We start from the raw sequence: 22,620 nt of genomic DNA on the forward strand, positions 1-22,620 counted from the left end.
GGGGCGATTGTAGGGGGTGAGCACTTACTGCCACAGGACCTAGGAGATCAGGTGAGTATATCTTGTGTGTTCCAGCCCCTAGAGAAAAACAAGCAGTTAACCCTTCCAGTGTGGGGTAGCCCCACTGCAAGAGTTACCTTTTTAAATAGCCGGAGTTGTTCTTTGACAGTATCGATACTAGATCTGGCTCTCTAACTACTAGAAGCTGATGCCTATAACAGGAAGTCCATTACACACAGTCCAGAGTATGATTTTGCTCTTTTTGCCTCCTTTATTTTAGAGGACTGGTATAGCCGCCGTGCCAGCCTCGTGCAAGTCAGGCAGAAGCTTTCACCATATCAACCAAGAACCTTTATTTTGTTATAAGCACTAGAAAATTGCAGTTATTCTGCCTAACACAACCTTATTTAAAAAGAGAGAAACGGCCACTTTATCAGTCAAGTGACAGTGTCTGTGCAAAGAACCTCTCACTTTTATACGCGCATTGCCTGTGCTCCTCTGTCACTTTTTCCTCCATTGCAGCTGGAATAAGGACCCCAAGTGTCAGTTTGTGTTGAACAATATGGAGAGCAGTGATGGTCCTGTGACCGTGTTGAGACCTAGCAATTGGATGCTAGACATAAGCAGTGTACAATGGGAGGAGGTCACATGCTCCCCCTCACCCAGAAGTACCAGGTATGTTTGCAGTCTGAGCCAGCAGACAGTGAGGCAAGGGAATGCTGACAACTTGATTATCTGAGGGTCGGGGGCCCCTTTGCCCTGGATGTCTCTGTAAAAGAAGTATCACCTTATTTTTCACCTACATCCTACAGTAAATGCTGCTTTGTGCAGGAGCAACTGGGATTCCTGACCATGATCTGCAAAGGAGATGGACTCTTGATTGACAGCTCCTATCTCAATGTCTCTGCACTTTCCAGACCCAAGACAAGGTTCTCCTTCCAGTTCTGGTACCTTTGCTGATTCCTGTAAGGGAGAGAGCCCCCACCCTCTGCAGTCATGTGACCTACATGGGTCTGGAAAGTCCAGAGACAGTGAAAAAGGAGCTGTCAATCAAGGGGTCTTATACTTTGCAGATAGTTGTTGAAAATAAAAAGGAGTGAACTGTCAAAGTCTGTGCTCTACACGGAAGTATGGCATAAAAAGCAACATACACTGCAGGAGTTAGGTGACTAAGCTGTGAAAAATAATACAAGGCGAAACTTCTTTAATGTCAAACCAAAGATTTTTAGTTTTTAAATATGCTTTGTTTTCTATCCACCCCAGTATAGGATAGTAAAAGCCAAGTACGCAAGGCAGGCAAAACCTAATGCAAAGCAGGGCTACTCTTTTGCTTCAACAGCTTTATGTTATCTTAGAATGTGGTAATTAAAGCCCTGAAAAATGGGAAGACTCTCAGAATTTTAATCTCCCACTTCTATGGCAGCCCAACCTCAAATAGCTGGGCACCCCCATTTGGAAATCCCTGGTTAAAGAACAATTCTTGCCTTGTATTATTTCTCACTACTTGGTCACCTAACTCCCACATGGTATGTTGCTTTTTATCCCATGCTATAGCGTGCAGGGATAATGGGATTACAGACTTGGACAGTTCATTCCTCTTCATTCCCAACCACGCTCTACAAAAGAGGAGTGTCTCTTGATTGACTGCTCTTATCTCACCATCTCTACACTTTTCAGACACAAGCAGGTCACAGGAATGCAGAGAGAGGAGGCAGACTCTCACAGGAATCGGCACAAGCACTAGAACTGGAAGTAGGAGTCCTGTTTTGTGTTGGAAAAGTGCACAGACAGTGAGATAAAAGCTGGCAATAAATAGTCCGTTTCCTTTGCAGAACAAGGTCATGCTTAGGAATAAAAAAAAAAGGACTGAACTGTCAAAGTCTGTAGCTCAGTTTCTACTAATAAATATATCTCGATCGATATAGTAGAAACTGAGCTACAGACTTAGAGATGGCTTGTTTGAAAGGCAAGAAGAGGGAACAGGTTCACGGTGGCAAAAATCAGTAAGGAATCTAAAAACCTTGCCCTTCACGAGAACTAATTCTGTCCATTTCTAAAGGTGCCCATACACCTTACGACCATCGCAAGACTTTTGTCTTGCGATGGTCGTATGCTTATTGAAAGCTCGTACGATCTGCCCACCTTGGACGGGCAGATTGTACTTGCGATCATCGAAAGCCCGCCCTTCCAATGACCGCAATGCAGAACGGGCAGTGTGTGCGTGCGCACACCGGCCCGTTCCACAGCTATCAAACGAGCAGGCTAGAAACCCGCCGACAATCGTAAGATTCTCGGCGGGTTTTCGAGCATGCTGGTTCGACAAAAGACGTGCGACCGTACAGTAGAAACGGTCACACGCCTTCCATACACTGTACGATCGTGGGATTTCCCGCGATTCTCGTACGAGAATCGTACAGTGTATGGGCACCTTAAAGGGTAGGGGACAACTAATGGAAATGTAAAGAAGCTGAACTTTTGACCTTCACTGTTTCTGTCTCTATTAAGCAGGGCAGATCTCTCTCAGATGTGCAGTGGTTCAATTATGTTTTTGGCAATGGGGAAGAGCATAGATAGCTATTAGGGATGCACCGATACCACTTTTTTTTAACACCGAGTACGAGTACCGATACTTTTGATCAAGTACTCGCAGATACCAATTACCGATACTTTTTCTTAAAGTGACAGGTCACATTTTTTCTAAAGCAATACAAACTAATGCTTAAGGTCACTATCTTAATATTAATATTATGATTCGTGAGATCAATCAGAATGCCTGGCACTGCATCATTGCACGCTACCCGGCTTCCTGATTGGCCGGAAAGTCGTCTCCATGCTCTCTCATCACAAGTGACGAGAGAGCATGGAGCTGTTTCCTGGCCAATCAGTAAACCGGGCAGCGTGTAATGATTCGCTGCCCGGCTTCCTGATACAGGAAGTACTCGTGCTAGGTATCGGAGCATTTGGGCGACTACGAGTACTCACCCAAATACTCGGTATCGGCACCGATACCGATACTAGTATCGGTATCGGTGCATCCCTAATAGCTATAGTTTTATTCTGCTGGCATGCACTCCATACAACACAAAAAACTCAAAAAAAACATACTTTTTTTTTCTAATTTGAGTGCTGTTTTTTTTCAAATAAAGTGTTACTGTGGATAAAAAGTATATATTTGATTCTATAATATGACCTTTTTAAAAGAACTCTGATTTTAGTACAAAGCATTGCAAATATATATTCACAAATGAAATATTTTTTTTTTTTTCATTTTTGCCGCTTTTTAAACGTAACACTAAAACATTAAATTAACAGAAAGAATAAAAAAAAAAAGTTTAAATATTAAAGATTATAAAAACAGAAATAAACTAAAATTAGCAGGAAAATCTCAGTTAAGGGAAAGAATGTGGCGTTAAAAGCCAAGTTGATATTTAACCACTTCCTGGCCAGAGAAATTTCTTAGTATTTGCACACATGAAAAAAAACATGAATTTGTGGCTAGAAAACAGCTTCAACAATTATATATTTCTGAAAGCAGAGGCCTAGCAAATGCTAGTTAACATTGTTTATGTCGCATGGTATTTGCGCAAATGTTTATCAAACCAGTATTTTTAGGATAAAATACACTAAAATTTAATTTAGTGCACAAAAACAGAATATAAGGCATGATTTTTTTTGTAAAATATAAAAGACGGGGTCATGCTGCGTAAATAGATACCAAACATGACCAGCCTTAAAACTGTGTGCGTCCGTGAAAGCACAAAAAAACTACAATAGCCAAAATTTCCCATAAGAGACGCATTAAAAGCTTTTACTGCTCATCAGTTTATTACCAGTGACTGATGGCCCTAGAATTATTGCTCTCACTCCAACATTCGCAGGAGTGTGGGGCAATTTTTTAATTGTACACGTAGGTGCACCCGATGCGTATTTGCGTTTGTATGTGTGTGTACGTGGGGGTAGGGGGACTTGAAAAACATTTATTTTGCATGTTTTATATGTTACTTTCATTTTATAACTTTTTTTTACACTCAACTTTATTGCTATCACATAAGGAGCTAAAAAGCCCCTTATGTAATAGCAAAATATAAAGGTGGCAGGTCCTCTTTATGGAGACATCAGGGGTCTTTCAGACCCCTGATGCCACCTAGGGACCCCAAAGAAGTTGAGGAAGCAGAGATCCGCTTCCCCAGCTTCATCTCCTGGCTCTAAGAGCTGGAGAATGTAAACTGCGACAATGGAAGTGATGTAATACACATCACTTTCGTGTCCGGTGATCGGAGAGATCAGCGGCTAGAAGTCTGCTGATCTCTCTCTGATCAGTCAAGGGAAGCTGCCGTATTGCTAGTATTTAAACAGCAATCACCTGCTGTTTAAAATGACACCAAGAGCAGCATCAACCGTGCTCTTGGTAGAACTGCTTCAGAACAGGACTTTTTTTTTTTTACAATGGCCAGTCCTGTAGAGGTTAATATATAAAAAAAATATTCATTTTGAATCTTTGCATCCCAGCTCAGAAAGCATTGCAATTGTGATTACTGAATCACGGCTGCAAACCTCAGGCTTCTGCAGTTTCCTCCCAAACTGAAGCTCTGTACTGAGGTACCGAGTTTCAGTTTAAATTTCGCTTGCAAATGATAAGTACTCAATGACAAGCACTTCTTGCCAAGAAAAAGAAGCGCGCCTCATTAGTCAGCGCGGACAGGTGACTGCGCTGACCAAGGAGTGCTGCCTGAGATTTGCAGCCATAATCCAGTGATTACAGTTGCAATACTTTCCAGGCTTGAATGCAAACATTTTTTTAAAAGGGGTTTAAAAAAAATATGCATTTCTTTCATCTTTGCAAAACTTGAACCAATTTGGGCTGATTAGGATGACCTAAGGGTTAAGAAGTTAAATTAAAAACACATTTTATTTAATTCCTTTAAATTGTAAAGTTGCTTTAAACGGAAATAATATGCACATCAAAGCTCATTCCTTTAATCTGTAGATCAATGAAATAATGAATGCGAAGAAGTAGATTCAATGGTAACAATACTTCTGAACAGGGTTTATAAACACTGTCAGAAGGCAGTTTTGTGTAACAGCAGCAGCTGTATTGGCAGTGACAAGTCCTCTTTAAGGTGATCCTGGGCGTCCAAAAGACCCCTAGTATCACTTTTCAGATCGCACATCAATAGCTTATTGCTCGGCTTCAGGAGCCGAGCAATGATAGCTATGGACCGGAAGTAATGTACTACTCATCGCTACCGGTCCCATAGAGAGGGAGATCAGTGAATGGAAGTACTCCAATCTCCACCCAGCTTCCTGCCGCACCCAACATACCAGTCCCGGGCTTGCAGGAGGGGCAGGGGAGCCCCGGAAACAGTGTGGGGGAGCCACTTTACTGGCCTGTAGAAGCGATCTGGCGACAGCTGAGTTGCCAGAATCGCTTCTATAGTAAAGCCGGTCATCGGCTCTACAAATATGAACAGTGTCTGTTTAACCCCTTAAGGACCCATGACAGAATTATCTCGTCATAGGTCATGAAGGGGTTAAAAAGAAGCTGTATATACATTGCACGCATGAGCTTATGTACATGCGTCTACAATAACAGGATTTTTGTACTTGCCATCAAAACTTATTTCTTGGAGTTCAGGGACACAGGATTCACCTATTCCTAAGACAATTGGGTTATTCTAATGCCTTCAGGAGGTTTGGACAGTGGACAAAACCAAAACATGTGACCAGGCTTCGTATAACCCCGTCTTCAGCTGCCATGCCTCAGTTTTGTGAGCAAGCAGTACATAAAGCCAATACCACAAGGGGCAGGACCTGTGTGCCTTTAATGAACGCAATAAAACATTTTACAGTAGGAACACATGGCTTGTTTTCTTTCTTTGTTCATTAAGAGACACAGAATTCTAATTCTAAAGCGGGCCATACACTGTTAAATTGTTTTCGTTCAACTTGCGGGCTGCACAAAAATAAAATAACAGATTCCTTCATTCATGCTAAATAGCATGGATGGACGATTCTCCCACTTCATTCTTTGTATCCTGACAGAGGTGGCCAAGCTGTTGTCAGAATACACAAACAGTGATGGCAGCTGATTGGTTGCCATCACTGTTTACACAAACATTTTCCATCCAGCTCCTTTGATTTTCTAAACAAGAACCCCGGTGACATCTATACAGAGTTTGGGCAGATTTGTACAACTGGGATGTCCAAAGGCAGGTCAACTGAGCGGTGGGCAACAGTCACAGAGAAAACCCACAGATGTGAAAATCTCACTAGAAGAATATCATACCAGTAGACGATACAACAAATAGTAGCGCTGCAACAACTAATCGACTAACGTCTAAAATACATCGATAATGAAAATTGTTGTCAACGATTTTGAAAGTGCCACAAAGCCCGGTGCCTGAAGGTCACATTCCAGGCATCAGCAAACCAACTGAAGCAATATATTGAACAAAAAGAGCAAAATTAGATCTAGAAGCTTCCTCAGCAGAACTGAGGAAAATGCATCCCTCCTGCTACAACAGCAGCAAAAAACTGTGGCATGACAGTTGAAGGTGAGACTATATGGGGGCAGGCATAGTTTGTTTGTTTTGCTTTATTTAGCAGGATTTGGAAATTAGAGAAGCTGATTGGTTGCAGTGCAAATCTGTGTGCACATTAGGCAAGTTGTATTTTTGAGGATTAGTTTCATTATTGAACTACAGTGCTCTCGGTCAATCCAGAATATTAATAAACCCCAAACCTGAATATTTAAGTAAAAGTGAGGTTTTGGCCTTCACACCAATTGCGGTGCGTTCCAGAGCGGTAGCTGCTGGAACGCACCGCAATCGCTCACAAAACCTCACCCTGCATTCTGGGGCGGGAGGGGGCGTGGTGGTGCATTGAATTCAATGGCACCGCTTCCACAAACCCCCCTCAGTGCGATTGGACACGTGGCAAAACATTGCCTACGTTCCGATCAACTGCAAACGCAAAAAAACGCTGCTTGCTCTATTTTTTGCATTTGCAGTGAATTCAATACACCGCCACACCCCCTCCCACCCTAGAATGCAGTGGGAAGTTTTGTGAGTGATTGCAGTGCGTTCTAACAGCTACCGCTCTGGAACGCACCGCATTTAGTGTGAACAAGCCCTTATGAGAACATCTATGTGTGCACAATTATTGGGCAACTATTAGTGCTCAGGATTATTATGCAACTAAATGGAAAAAGAAAAATGTTCCCCTCTCACTTGCTTATTTTCATCTGTAAGGCCCCATTCACACACGAATTGTCCTGCACGTAGAGCTCCATGCTGCGTGCGGGCCGTACCAAGTAGCTACCGGGAAGGACAGGTGCTGTGTGTGTGATTAGAACGCAGCCCCCGTCCTTCTCTATGGGGCTACGCGGCCGTACGCCCCCCTACGCACCCCTGCGGACCTGCAAATGAGGTGAGCGTAGGGGGGCGTACGGCCGCGTAGCCCCTTAGAGAAGGACGGGGGCTGCGTTCTAATCACACACACAGCACCTGTCCTTCCCGGCAGCTACTTGGTACGGCCCCGCACGCAGCACGGAGCTGTACGTGCAGGCCGATTCGTGTGTGAATGAGGACTTAAAGTGACAGCCCCCCTTCTTTTCATAAACAGTCATCAGCCTTCCATCCATGGAGTCTGTCAATTTCTTGATCTGTTGATGATCAACGTTTTGTGCAGCAGCAACCACAGCCTCCCAGACACTGTTCAGAGAGATGTACTGTTTTCCTTCACTGTAAAATCTCCCGTTTAGGAAGAGCCCACAAGGGCAATATACCAAATCTGAAGAAGTAGGGTTGCTCCCCCAAAATACGTCAGCTTGTCGGTCTTCTTTGGGACCTGCTTGTCATCACATTGCCTTTTCTATGCATCTCTATGCGAGTAGCTTTCTATGAGAATTATCTCTATATTTAATAAACGTTTTTACACTAGGAGAGGCAGTCTGTTCTTTTGTTTTACATGTTATGTGAGGATACTTCCTGGTGGCCTTGAGGACAGCAGCCCCTTCACCTTTATGTTGATGTAGAAGAATACCTTCATGCTGAGCGCTGTAGCACGCACTTTTTCTCGCAGTGATTTGAACGATACATAGGGCCCACAAGTTCTCAATAGGGTTTAGGTCAGGTGAGGAAGTCATGTCATTATTCTTTCATCTTTACTGGCTAGTGCATGCGATTGAGCATTGTGCTGCATAAATATTATGCCCTTGTTGAAAGACGCAGACTTTTTCCTGTAAAACTGCTTGAAGAAAGTGTCTTCAACATGAAAAGGTCCAACTAGCTCATCTTTATTAATACCAGCCCACCAGTACCCCACCTCCACCTTGCTGGCATCTGAGTCGGATTGGAGCTCTGTGCCTGTTACTGATCCGGCCACGGGCCCATCCATCTGGTCCGTCAATAGTCACTCTCATCTCATCAGTCCATAAAACCTTTGAAAAATCTGTCTTCAGGTATTTCTTGGCCCAGTCTTGACGTTTCAACTTATGTTTCTTGTTCAGTGGTGATCAGGTTTCAGCCTGCCTTACCTTGGCCATGTCTCTAAGCACTGAGCACCTTGTACTTTTGGGCACTCCAGGTAGGTTGCAGTTCTGGAAAAGGAGGATAATGGGTTCCCGGTAGCTTCACGTTTGATTCTTCTCAAATCTTTGGCAGTTAATTTGCGTCTTTCTTTCTCAGCATGTTTCCTGCGACCCTGTTGACTATTTGCATCAAAATGTTTGAGGTTTCTGTGATCACGCACCAATATCTTAGCAATTTCAAGAGTGCTGCATCCCTCTGATAGACTTTTTTTTAATTTTTGACTTTTTTTAATTTTTGACTTTTCAGAGTCAGTTAAATCTCTTTTTTGGCCCATTTTGCCTGAGGAAAAGAAGCTGCCTAATTTGTATGCACACCTTGATATTGGGTGTTGGTCACCTAAGGCCACACCCTCCCTCATTACACACATACGCTTCACCTGATATGCTTAAGTCCAATCAGCCTTCAAATTTATATAGCTTGGTGTTTGGAGAATATGCAAAAAAAAATTGTGATTTGGTCAAAATACTCACTTGCCTAATAATTGTGCACACAGTGTGTAAATATATATGTATAGCTGTCAGGAGCCGTTTGTTCCTAACCTGACAGTTATTTTAAATTGCGTCTAAAGTCAAAACTTTTTTTCTTCTAGTTCACATGTAGTAGGGAAGGGTTGGAATCCCTATCAGATTTTATCTGGTGTATGCTTTCCCAACCATGGAGATTTGTCCTCTCTGTTTGTTCTTTGCAAAATGGTCAATGGAACCAAAAGCAAGGGAAAATTAAAAATGATATATTCTCACCAGAAGGGGAGGTGAGGGGGAAATCTTCCAATAGTTCATTCCAATATTTAGTTCCAACAGACAAAATTGTGCAATGCATCAGATCCTGATTGACTTGCAGTACTAGACCTTACCGCCAGTCTGAGCAGTGCTTGAGGCCAAAACCACAAAATATTGATATTTTTGTCAGCTAAACATTAAAAAAAAAAATTTTTTCTGAATTAAAAAAAAAAAAAAAACAATATTATAAATAGATTGAATGGTGTTTTTGTATTTTACATATGCCAGAAGTCCAGCTGTACTCGTCACATTTTACATTATGAACATCTAGAAAATGCATTAGAGATAGAGAAATAAAACAAATATATACTCTACATGGTCAAAGAAAATAAAATGTGTAAATGAGCACTACTTACAGCTACTTTGTAAATAACCAATATCCAGCATTTAAAGATGTGTCACCGATGTTGAAGATGCGGTAACCAATCCAAGCAGGCGTGTAGAAAAAAAAGAAAGGGGGAAAAAATAAAAATAAATTAGCTACATGTTCACTTATCACATAAAGCATTTTCCAAGTGGCAGTTCTAAATAACTAAACGATGTAAAAAAAGAACTCTAGAAATTAAAGGGCCACCCCAACACTGCAACAGTTAACTGCTTGTTTTCTCTAGGGGCCGGAATAAAAAAAGATGTGCTGATCTGATCCTCGTTTGTTTGGCGGTGAACGCTCACCTCTCTCCTACTCCGCTCTAGCTGCGCAATGTCCTTTGGCATTCTCACGTCTAGTGCAGGTCAATAGATTTGAGGACATTAGCGGTCCTTAGACCACCGGAGCCCGAGGGGTGAGAGGCCATGGGGACTGGTTTAGCAGTCACCCGGGATCGTAGATCGGGTGAGTATATCTTGTGTTCCGGCCCCTAGACCAAAACGAGCAATTAACCTGTACAGTGCAGGGGTATCCCCAGTGCAAGGGTGAATTTTGTGGATCCCTGTCGTTATTCATTGATACATTAAAGAAAAAAACCCAACATCTAGCACTATGATTAGCTCATGTTGTATTATCGTATGGTAAGGGATATGTTTTTAAAAGCAGTGAATAAATATTCAATGTATGTGAATAAATAACATTCAAAAACACATGCACCGGGAAGATGCACCTACAGTAAGCGTCATATTCACGGATTTAAATATATTCCCCTAAGTTCATTGTCACCAAGACAGAACGTGTTGGGCAATCTACAGTTGCCACCCTTACAGGAATAGAGGGGAAATGTCGTAACAGGGACCCCAATTTCGGTGACAGCTGTCTGAGAGGGACTGTCCTTACTTTGTTGGGATTTCCTTCCACTTCCTGTTGCGTCTCTGGCGCAAGAAGTGAAAGAAAATCTGGCCAATGAGACCAAGACAGCCAAGTGACAAGAGTTTACATTGTTTCCTAATGAAAAACTAAAAAGAAAACTATTAGATATACAAATACTTTAAACTATTTTTTTTAGAACAACTCTAAAACATGTTGAGGCTGATATATTTAGTATAGTACTTAAATAATATGTTGTACAAAATGAAGGACAATTTTGATTTCAGCAAGACTGTGCCCTGCAATCATTTAAATGAGAGGAAAACACACACACACATAACTGGACTTTACCATTACATAAGGCTAGCAATATTATGGCCGTAAAGATTTTTGCTCAAGGCAATAGCTAACCTTTAGAGACAAGGTTGGCAAAACGATTTGTTGTTCACTATAGGAAATTATCTAGCCAAACATGCTGAATTAGCAATAACTATGTGCTACACAAATAAACCTCTAAATGATAAACAAAAACATAGATTGGAGATAAATATACCCTAATATCTTACAATCATACAGATATGCACCAGAACCCCTTGAAATTAATTCTGTTTAGCTGCTGCAAAATGGGATTACAACAACTAGAGCGAAAACAGGCCAATGGTCAGCGTAGCATGGACGCAGAAGGCAATTCAGATTTTTACAGTGGCCATGTGGGACCCCAGGATCATACATTTTAAATTTGAATCCAAGTTTACATATATAAAAAGAGTTATCAATTATTAGCATCAGTCATGCATTCAGGGATAGTGATTGATTCCTAACCGCATGTAATCAGGTCACATACGATAACATGCGGTGTATGAGCGTTCTACCGCTTTCAAATGCGGCCATTGTCACCCGATCATTAACCTGAACAGGCCACAGCTGCCGTTTTGAAAGGAAATTGTGAGTTCCTGAAGCAGGAATCCCTAAACGCACTGAAACTATAGGAGTGAATGAGGAAAGATATGCAACTCAAGCATGCAGAAAATCAATAAAAACTATTACAGTGTCTACAGAACTGCAGGTGGCAATATTATATTTGCTTTTTAGGTGCGGGTGCCTAAACTACCAGTAATAACATATTTTGCATGATAGAAGATAGGCAAACACTTCTACGTAGTATATGTTAAAACAGATGACTTAAAAGAAATGACAAGGGACGGATAGAGATCTTTTATCAGTATTACACTCTTCTGAAAACAAATTAGGATATTATACACACACACACCAGGAAAAGTGTGGCCACTAAGAAAGTCAATGTTGAGGATATTACATATAATGCTAAAGTAGTGTCTAAGAACCCATATACACTACTCTGGTCCGTAATGGTGTGTCAGATATTTCAATGGGCTACCCAACGCACTATAACAGACCGAAAATCCCACACACAATATTGTCAGAACTACAATGCACAGGAGTGTTTTGTGCATTGCAATGCAGGTGCGTTAGAGGGGTGACATTCAGAAGGAATAGCACTGCATCGCACCAAGAGTGCAATAGCTGCACAAAAGGAAGACAGTATGTGTGGAAAAGATGTACCAAGTTAAGACAGCAGGTAGTACCAGCAGTAGAGGAGTGTGGAGGGTATAACAGCGGGCAGTTACGACATAAGAAGAGTGCAGAGGGTATGAAGTAATGCATGTAGAGGGTATGACCACAGACAGTAAGTGTGGAAGAGCAGTTTGGTGGGTATGAAAGTGGGCAGTATGTGCAGGAGCGGAGTGAAAAACAACGGCAGGAAAGGAGTCTAGAGAGTATGACGGCACCTCCAATGTTTGGTGGTAAGGACAGAACACTATAGCAGCATATACAATATGCAAGACATAAAACAAATTTTTTTTTTTTTTTAAAGTGTTGGAGGGCTGGGGAAGATTGAGGAGCCTATAACACTTGTAGTGCGGGGGGAGTTCCTTTTGTTTTTTCTGGAGTTCAGGCTTAAAGGAAACAATGGTGATTTCTGCAAAGAGCTAAAAGGGGAAGTAAACATGGAGTGGAAGAGTAGACAGGGAAATGGAAGTATACTTATTGAGTGTAAAATTGATTAATAAGTAAAGTTTTTTGTTTTTATATACGATACGTAGGAAGGACATGACCAGTCCTTACCCTTCAATTGCCTTTTTTAGGCAGAACTTCCACAGAGCAAGTCTGTATAAGTCTTCGTAAAACTAAATTGTTCACAAAGCTTAGGACTACAAACGTTTTCTTACCTTCTAATATAAACACCATTCATAGTAACCACTGGCTGAATCTACAATATCATATTCAAGAGATGAGGTCATAGCTATTCAAATAAAAGGGGAAGCCTGCATCAGCCCGGCAATGTGAAACGTGACTGCAGATAAAACGTATTAAGGACAGACACACAGACACACACACACACACACACACACACACACTGAAAACCATTTGCCTTTCATAGAAGGTGGTCTGCCAAGCGTACTCTACAGTAATATTTACTGTCACGTGTCACGCCGATTGACGGTTCACGAGAATCAAGCTATAAAAGAAGTTGATGACTCGGAATAAAAGCCAATTCTTTGCAAAATCTGACAATCAAGCATCTAAACTGTCTCTTGGTTGATTTAAATATGTTCTTATTAAACTATGTACTTACATTGTTAAATTAAAATTATTCTGTATAATATGTAAGAGACAAAAAAAGGAAAAAGAAATAGAAGAAAAGCAAAAAGGATTAGAAACAACCTATAGGAAAGGCATTTGGTGAATCCTGGATTGCATAGAAGCATTTAGAAGAAGAAGCAGCTTTAATATTAAAAAGGTATGCTAGTCAGTGCTAATTATTGACCCTGAAAACACTGAGTGCTCCTGATCAAACTACATTTTCACATTTATTGTAGGAACATATAAAGCTTTTATTTGGCACAAGGTTAAAAAAAAAATTGTTATAAGCGGACAAGTGGGCAAAAAAAAAAAAAAATATATATTTTTGACCACTGAGCAGTCATGCAAAGTGGCAGACACTTGCTATTAAAAGGTAAGGGCTTTCATGAACATACCCTCAGCATGGTGCATTGTGCCACGAAACATAAACAGATTGCAAGGAGGTTCATAAAAAGTATCTTATAGAATATGAAAATTTCCTATTTATTCAACTCCTTTGTGCAGTGCCATTCAACCCAATGAGCTTTGATGCACATGCATTGCAGTGGACTATGTTGGAAAATGATGCATATTCAATTTTTTTGGTGCATTGGCAGCTAATTTAAATGACTGGGCTAATTCAACACAGGGCAAAGTGCTCATGCAATAGCGCACCAAGATGGGCCAGTGTGATTTTATATTAATAATGAATTCAGATCAAACAAATATACATTGCCCAGCATAGTATTTCTTTACATTTTTGCCCAAACACTTAGTCATCATGTTTACAAACAGCTGACTCAGTCTCTGAGCTCAGCTTCCCTGAACTTCCTGTCCAGTACAAGATCACAAGGGAGAGAGAGCACAGCCTCCAGCAGCTGTCCACCTACTTGCTTGGGGGAAAGGAGAAGGGGGAGAGTAGTGTCTTTGTCTTGCTGTGGCTGTGCATTTGTGGAGATATACACCGCTTACTCGCACACACAGGTAGCTCTGTAGGACCTGCAAGGTAAAGGAGCCACCCTAAAACAGGATACCAGGACAAGTGCTCAGGAGACCAGCTGCAGAAAACAAACACTTTCAAACATCAAGGAGCAGCATCCATTGTAATTGATTTAATCAGCATATAGAAAAGCCTAAAGCGCGCGCACGCGCGCACACACACACACACACAACCTTATAATCTGGTTGTACAATTTCCTTTAGATCTACCAACAACTATGTAGTGCAGGGGCATGCCTGATTGAATGCAGATTGATTGTATAGACTAGATAGGTGCTTATATTACATAGTTTTGGTCGATCTAAAGTTGATTGTACAAAGATTGTATGGTCAGATTGTAACGTGTGTGTGGTAAGCATAAGGGCTCGATCACACCTGATGCAGTGCGTTCTGGCCCGATTCTGGCAAGAAAGCACTGCATCGCATTGCAGCCAGCATACTTTTTTGGCGGGGCAGGAGGGGGCGTGGCGGGCCATTGAAGTGTATGGCACCGTAGCCACGCCCTCCGGCACATTATGCCTGCACGGGATCGCAAGGCACATTATGCCTGCGGTCCGATGTGATCAAAATGCTTCAAGCAAGGATCTATGCACGGATCGTCTCCTGATCACAGCAGATCACCGCTGTGACATTCCTGTCCATACAGTTTTTTTTTCTGGATCTTGTGATGGAGGAAAACAATGCAATTACTGGACCCCATGTCTGCCCATGGGGAATCAGATGTAGAGGGACACGTGTCTGTTTACATTAGATTACCCCCAATCTGGCACAATCCGGTCCGGCGAAACGGATCTCTGTTCCTGCTGCTTTTGATGCATTGGGCATCCGATTGGGTCCGCCTAAAAAACGGACAGGCCGACCCGATTAGAGCGGCCGTGTGCAACGGGCCTAAAAGACATTTTTACATTAATATCACTTGTGACAAACTGTATAAGAGAGGATGTCATTCAATATGGAGATTTCATCCTGCTTCCTTTTGTATCTACGGGCAGTAAGTAAAAGACAATAACGGAACACAGATAGATTAAAACAAATAAACTGACAGTGAGTTGAACCGTTCTGCTCTCAAAAAAAAAAAGAAAAACCACACACACACACACAACACACTGACCTTTAGATAAACTAAGTGTGAACTCAATGACTGGGGCCACTTTAAACGTGCTTCTTCAATTTCTGTAGTTTCTGTAGTATCTCTTATGATTTACATGACAAGAAAAAAACAACCCCTAAACGTAGCCTGTCCCAAAGTTTATTGCCCTGATGTTACTTTTTTAAATAAGGTTCCAAGACTTATTTGACTTGTTAAGCTATAATCCAAGTCAGGTTAAGACTCTTCCAGATCTTGCTATTCCTTGACCCTTTAAACCTCATAAGGCCCTGTGCTTACACCAGGTACAGAGGTTTCTCTAAGCAGTCCAGTTCCAACAACAATCAAATGAATATAATAAAATACATAAATCCTGTTATCGTTATTTGCTTTCTCCGTTCCAAGTTTCGCCAATCCTATTGCTTGGTCCGCCTCACACTTGAAATACCACACTCCTATTTTAAAAATATGCAGCATTGGTGGCCGGCTTCTTCCTCTTCCTGCCAATGACTCATAAACAAACCATGCTAGAGCTCATATAATACATGTGGAAGATCTGGCACGGTTTGTACTTTGCCATGGCTTTAGCAACTTCAGCATCATTATGCCACCCGACACTATCGCTGCTGAAACAATGGCAACGCAAAAACAGTGAAGGCTTTATTCTGTGAAATCTCACAGTTTGGCCAAGAGATCTCCCTGGAAGACACCAGTGGCACAGCCTTCCCAGGGGGCTGCTGGCTAGGTCATCAGTACTTCAGAAATCCCAGAAGTAAAATATAAAAAAGTGTAAAGAGAACAAAAAGTTTAATTTACATAAGGAAAGTGTTCTGAAAGCACGGATGCAATAAATGGTAGAGGGTGGTAAGCCATACAAGAATAATTTGGCTGCTAAACAGAAAAGCTTTAAATATTTGGGCATATGGAAAGGGAAGGAACCAGACTGTTGTTACGGACTATCAAGCTTGGTAACCAGGTTTTCTTAGCCTTCTAAACAAGTGAAAGGAAGCCTAGAGCTTTACCTGCTGGCTGGAAAGGTCACCTGCTTGCACTAAACATGCACACAGAATTTTGTTATGGAAGAACATTGTAATCTACCACCATGGCATCTAATAACACTTACAAACCTCGGGGTGTACCAAGGCCTCAATATACAAAGCTAAATGTATAGCAACGGAAAAAAAAAAAAAGGAACAATTAAAAAGGAGAACAATGGGGTCAGGGCTTTTCCCCATAGTTCTCCTTGGGGAAATAAGAGGACACAAACTAGCGTCCTCCCGTCACCCTAAGCTCAGTATACCGCGAGCTACAGCTCGCGGTATACCGAGACGCTGCAGCCGGAGCGGATCCCGACATCGATGTCGAGATCCGCCCAGCTGCGTGAGTGACAGCTGGCTCTGTCTGTCTATCTAGAGGCAGAGCCAGCTGTACCCGCCCCCTCCCCCGTCCGTTCCGCCAGTCAGTGCTGGCGGATCGGAGCGGGGAATCCAGCCCCTCCCCCTGTCACGGCAGAGAGCCGTGACAGGATCGAGAGGTGAGGGAACCCGGTATGTGTTCTCTCACCTCCCGATCTACTGAGCTGACCTGTGACAGTCTCATTGTCACAGGTCGGCTAGAACTATGAGGTGAGTGAAAAGCACTCACCTCATAGTTCTCCTTTAACTTCATCCACTGCAAAATGACAGGTTTGGACATAGATAATTGGGTGACTGGATCCTGCATGCACAGTCAGCTGTTAAGTCTGTAGGCACCTTTAGTATGTGCCCAATAATGGTTTGTAAATACATACCTTAGGAAGTAACATTTGACAGTTTCAGAGAATGACAGTGGTTGCAGATTGAAATAGAAAGATTTTTTTTAATTACAATATACGGTAAGCAATTCAATTGTAAACAGTATTTATTTTTTAATGAAAGTGAAGTTTTACTTTAAGTGATTAAGGCCCCCGATCTGGTCAGTATTTTAGGCGGACCTGATCGGATGCCCAATGTAAGTCTATGGGGAGCCGCATGTAAATGGACAGGCCTGCGGCCGGCCCAAGGGAAATCTGATGTAAAATGACACATGTCCGTTTACATCCGATTCCCCATAGAGGGCATGTGTTGATGGGCTTCTGCTTTCAAGCAGGTTTTGCACTTCTATTCAAGTCTGTAGGAATGCAACCTCCCATTGGGGCAGGTCAAATGCAGGTCAGGAAGTCAACTGCAGCCATGAATGAATTTAAAAATGTTCTCAGAAGTGTCTCAGGGCAGGTACTGTACACCACGGACAATCCCTAATCATCTCCTCCACCCCATTCCACTTTCTCCCAATCCAGCCACATCGTTTTATTTTCATTCGGTCGTAGCGCTTCTTTTGTTATAATTGTTCTGTTTTGTTTATACACTTAAGTCGGACACCCCAGTGCGCAAAGGTTTCCACCATTTTCTGGAATGCAGTGCATAAAAGGGAGCATTCCAGTGCATGTGGAATAAAGTTGAAATTTCTTTGGAAGATTATGGTGTGCCGGTTCCACAGTTTTTGAGCCTACTACCCCATCTTACATAGTATGTATGTATGTATGTATGTATGTATGTATGTGTGTATATGTATGTGTGTATATATGTATGTATGTATGTATGTAAGAGGGGAGGGTGATATATAATAGGGATACATTTTGGGTCCGGAAACAATCTAGTCTGGTCTGGAGATGATCCGGACACAATGTGAATGGGCCCTCAAACTGATGTAGTTGAGACAAGCCCTAAAGCATCCTCTCTTGATCTGAAAGCTTTTCCACTAGACAAGCAACGGTAAGCATTTTAAATGGCAATTTTCTGTCCTGTGGCAAACCATTAAGAGACTACATAAAACACTGAAATTGTGCAGCTATTATGTAATGCAGACATGCTTCTAATAGACTAGAAGCTACTGATTAGTAATGCTGTCAACTGTTCAACGTGTACAATTTATATCACTAGCAAAAGCCTATGCTATTAAAAAAAAAAAAAAAAAAGCCGACACTAAACTGAAACAGGTTAAGACTTTAGATCAGAATGTTCTTCAATCTGTTGACCAATGTATCTGATCTCAGCACGTGCTTTGATCTAATATACACAAGTAGAAAATGAACTTCATATTTGCTGCACAAATACATTCTTACTAAGAGATCTTTAAAGTGTATTTCCACTTATGCAGCCAAATTGAGATCATACTAGGAATGCACCGAAAATTGTACTATGGGTAGAATGTTGATGGTACAAACATAAAAAATGTGGCAGAAAATGCGGCGCATCCCGAGCTTCTCTTCTCCCCATTGGGCAGAGCCGATCCAGCTGCCAGCGCCCAGTGAGGAGGAAAGAAGCAGCGAGGACCGACAGTGTCAGCAAGGAGGAGAGCTGCTGGAGGGGTGGAAGAGTTCAGGATGGAGAGCACGGAGGATCAGCAAATATGTGAAATATTTGCCGACCCTTCCCTGTACTGCTCAAACAGTTCTGATCACACTGATGTTTGTAACTAACTGAGGACATAGCATTTAGTTACTGTGTCCCCAATTATGAATGAATAGGAAGCACTCTACATCACTTCCTGTTCATCCATGGATTGTGGACATAGTATCAGTTACTATCTCCTTGAATGGTCAAGAGTACGCAATATAGGAGGTTTCCTGTACATTCACAACAGCGGCTAGAGAAAAAAAAAAAAAAAGTTTTAGGAATGTGTCCGCTTTTTCCATTTCAAAACGGAAATATCATGGCTCTATTTAGACCCCTGAAAGTAAAAAAAAAATTTAAAATAAAAAAATTTTTTTAAACCTCAGTCTCAGTCTACAAATTTAATTTCGGTGCATACCTATTTTATATATTTGTTACATGTTCCCATTAACATCGAACTATAAAAAGAAAAAGAAACCAAAAAAGATTTAAAAAAAGCTTTTTGCAGTTTAAATTGCTTTTTATTTCAGTTTCCTGGCTTCTTAAGGATTAAAATCTCTACTTGCTCCTCCTAAGTAATGTTTTGTAAAGTAGATGTGAGCACTGCCTGCTCTAACAAAGGGTTAAAAAAAACTCTGAACATTAACCCTTAATGCGGGGCTAGGTGCTCATTTTGGTTTAGGGTCTAAAATAAAAAAAAATTCTAAAAAAAACACACACACACGCTGCAAATAACGATTATTTGCGTAATCGATTTGTTGGACGATAATTTTTTCAAGTAATCAGTTGAAGAAGAAAAAAGTTAAACACCATCTTTTATTTAACATTTAATACACAAAATCGAATGTTACAAAGAAAGTTTACTTCCGAATAAAACTTTATGCACATTTTTTGTAGGGCTGGTAATGATTACAATTTTTGTGGTCGATTAATTTCAATAATAACGCACATACAGATCCAACTACATTGGCCTATACACATACAGCACAGCAATGAAGTAATAAAATGAACTAGGATCACACTAATCCAGCACGTTATTAATCTCACGTGCCCCACTCAATATGGCCGCCGCTTGAGTGGGGCAACTCAGAATAATAACGTGCTGGATTAGTGTGATCCTAGTTCATTTTATTACTTCATTGCTGTGCTGTATGTGTATAGGCCAATGCCTTAGCTGGCGCTCGTGCAGAAAGTTTCTTGGGCAAACTCACCGGCCCAAGTGGCTCCGTCAGCTAACGAAGGGAAGGAGGAGGAGTCTGGTGACGTCACGGACATCGACGTCACCGAACTCCTCCCCCAGCCGACGAATCGACGATCGGAAACGTTGCCAACGTTTTCAATCGTCGATTTTAATCGACTAAATCGATTAACTGTTGCAGCTCTAATTTCCACAGCCCTAATTTTTTGCAATTGCACAGCATTGGAACGCACAGTATTGCAGTACCGTGCATTCCAGTGATCACACTGCAGGCGGGAGGCGCATTTGGGGTGCCACTGAAATGAATGGCACCACAACACACATCCTGCAGCGGAATTTGTCAGACCAAAACTAAAAATTACTTTTCCCACTTTTTTTTAACAAATAGAATGTATAGTAGACATTTAAATTAGCTTCATGGATTTAAAAAAATATGAATTGTAAAACTCTAATAAAATAACCAAACTTTTATTTAAATATTGGCTATTTTAAATTACAATAACATGCTGGCTATTGCACCCACCCACTGCCTGCTGTCAATCAATAGAGGAGGGAACTGAAGGAGAACGTTCCCCTTCAGGTCCTCCCCTGCTGATTGACAGCAGGCAGGTGCAATAGCCAGCCTGCTAATGTAAAATATCCAATAGCAGGTGGGCTATTGTTTCCAGTCATTGATGGGAGACTTGACGCTGGTGCTATATCAAGCCTTTGGACTCGGGGATACTTAGAACACCAGCAGAAAAGGGGGCAGGGGGCGCAGAGAAGGAAACAAGGCAGGCAGAGGAGGAATGAAGGGGAGGGGTAAGCAGGGGAATTAAGAATCAACACACTCTTCTCCCCACTCTCGTGATGGCTGCTGTGGTCCGTGTTCCTGCTGCCTTTGCTGATACAGGCGGGGAGAGCAGCAGGGATTGAAAAGGGACACAGCCCGCTGCAGCCAGCACCAGCAGGGAGAATGGAGGAGCAGAGTGGCGGCAGGGGGTTCAGCTAAACGTAAATCAACTAATCGATTATTATTTTAAGTTTTTAGACCTAATATACACACACACACTTTTCCTCTATCCTCTATCTGCCTGGCTGCTAGACCAGCGGTCCCCGCAGCCTGCGGTGGCTTGAGGACCCTTAACGTTATATCCATTCACTTGCATTGGACGTGAGGACACAAAGGAACATTCCACAGCCAGAGCTGAGGGCTAGAGGTGAGCGGATTAAAAGCCTGGCTTCTGCATTGTATATTATTGAAGTTCACAAAATTACTTCAAAAGGGGAAATATGCTATAAAATGGTGTGCTCCCTGCTGTTACGTACTTGTGACCCACACCATGTGAAAACATTTAGCTATTTAACATTTGTTAATGGAATGTGGTGTGTAGTGATTTATGTGTGGCTAATACTAAAAGAAGATTTTTTTTTTTTCAAGCAAAAGAATAAAAATAGGGATGTTAGTTAACCTGAAGATTTGTAACTTACCTATCCTATTATCTGCTAACATTTCATCTCATATTGTTGAATAGTTAATATAACAAAACACAGGTGCAAAAAAACTAAAAATGTAAAAAAAAAACCAGAATACGATACCACCACCAATCTAATACCACAGTGAAGGCATTTGCAGTCATGCGTTACATGTTTAGCAAGACAGCATAAAATGTAAGGAATATATGCATTTTCCTCACAATTCTGAGTGTCGCATCTTTCATAGCCACATGTAGAGCAACCAGCACTGAGCTATCTGGTAAAACAAGCTCTGATTGTTGGAACAGCACAAAGAGTAGCTTCATAACTCCCTGCATTTTATTGCTAGCAGTCTCTGTATCTCACACAGAAAAACAGAGTAAGTAGATGCAGTGAAGCCCTGACTGGCCAAATCATGCTCACTTATTATACTATAGTATGTGGTTAAAGCCAGCCATGGTTGGGCAAATGTCTCCTTGAGAATGAAGTAAATGGCATCATCTGCTATTTCCAAACTTTATCATCAATAGCTCTGGACTATGATTTGCCCTTCATCTAAGCCACAATAATAAAGACTGATTTAACTAAAACAAAAACATAATTTCATAGTTGCTGTATCTTCCTGCACAAAATATTTTAAACAATCAAGGTCATAAAAGGGGCTATGGCATTATGCTGCAGCACTTCCTGATAGAGCATAGAGCCCATTAACACCACGTGTAGTGGCCGTGTTTTTCTGCACATTGACATACAGTATAACAATATAATTCATCACACCTGAAAAAAGGAAAAATGCTCTTTATTATTTGGACCCTTTCGTCACCTGTAGGGTAACCATCTGTAAACACGTACTGTACTCTTCAAGGAGATTTTCACCCAAAAACATCCAGGTTGGTAGATCTCAACAATTTCGTTAGCCTGATACAGCAGCATAAGGAGCTGTATGAACAGCACTATAAAAATCATAATAACAAATCGAAGACCCTATGTTGGTGCCATATTGGAGTAGAAATATATCCAACAATCTAAGTAACAGCAGTATACCAGCGATGAGTACAATATAGTGTTAAAATAAACATGTGAGATCCCCCTGAAACTATATACCAGACCCTTCCCTTCAATGTGGTATGGATCTTAAGCAAGAAGCCCAAGGTATAAAACAGCGTGGGGTCCCCCCTAAAAGATCCTTAGCAGACCCTATAACATTCCATGCCGGAC

At 41.5% G+C, this 22,620-nt stretch overlaps 1 protein-coding gene across 5 annotated transcripts in view; it reads right to left on the reverse strand.

Moving 5' to 3' along the window:
* The window catches only part of SEPT7 (septin 7), a 119,220-nt gene that overhangs the window by 85,486 nt on the left and 11,114 nt on the right, over nt 1-22,620 (reverse strand). For 3 of the 5 annotated variants that reach the window (XM_018562947.1, XM_018562944.1, XM_018562946.1), the window contains exon 2: nt 9,727-9,731. The exons of the other annotated variants lie outside the window; for them this stretch is intronic. In XM_018562947.1, coding sequence (XP_018418449.1) covers nt 9,727-9,731 — 5 coding nt within the window. The remainder of the gene's footprint in view (nt 1-9,726; nt 9,732-22,620) is intronic. 5 annotated transcript variants of the gene reach the window in all.

This window comes from Nanorana parkeri, unplaced genomic scaffold (genome assembly GCF_000935625.1).
Source record: "Nanorana parkeri isolate BGI_ZX_2015 unplaced genomic scaffold, ASM93562v1 scaffold616, whole genome shotgun sequence".
NCBI lineage: Eukaryota > Metazoa > Chordata > Amphibia > Anura > Dicroglossidae > Nanorana > Nanorana parkeri.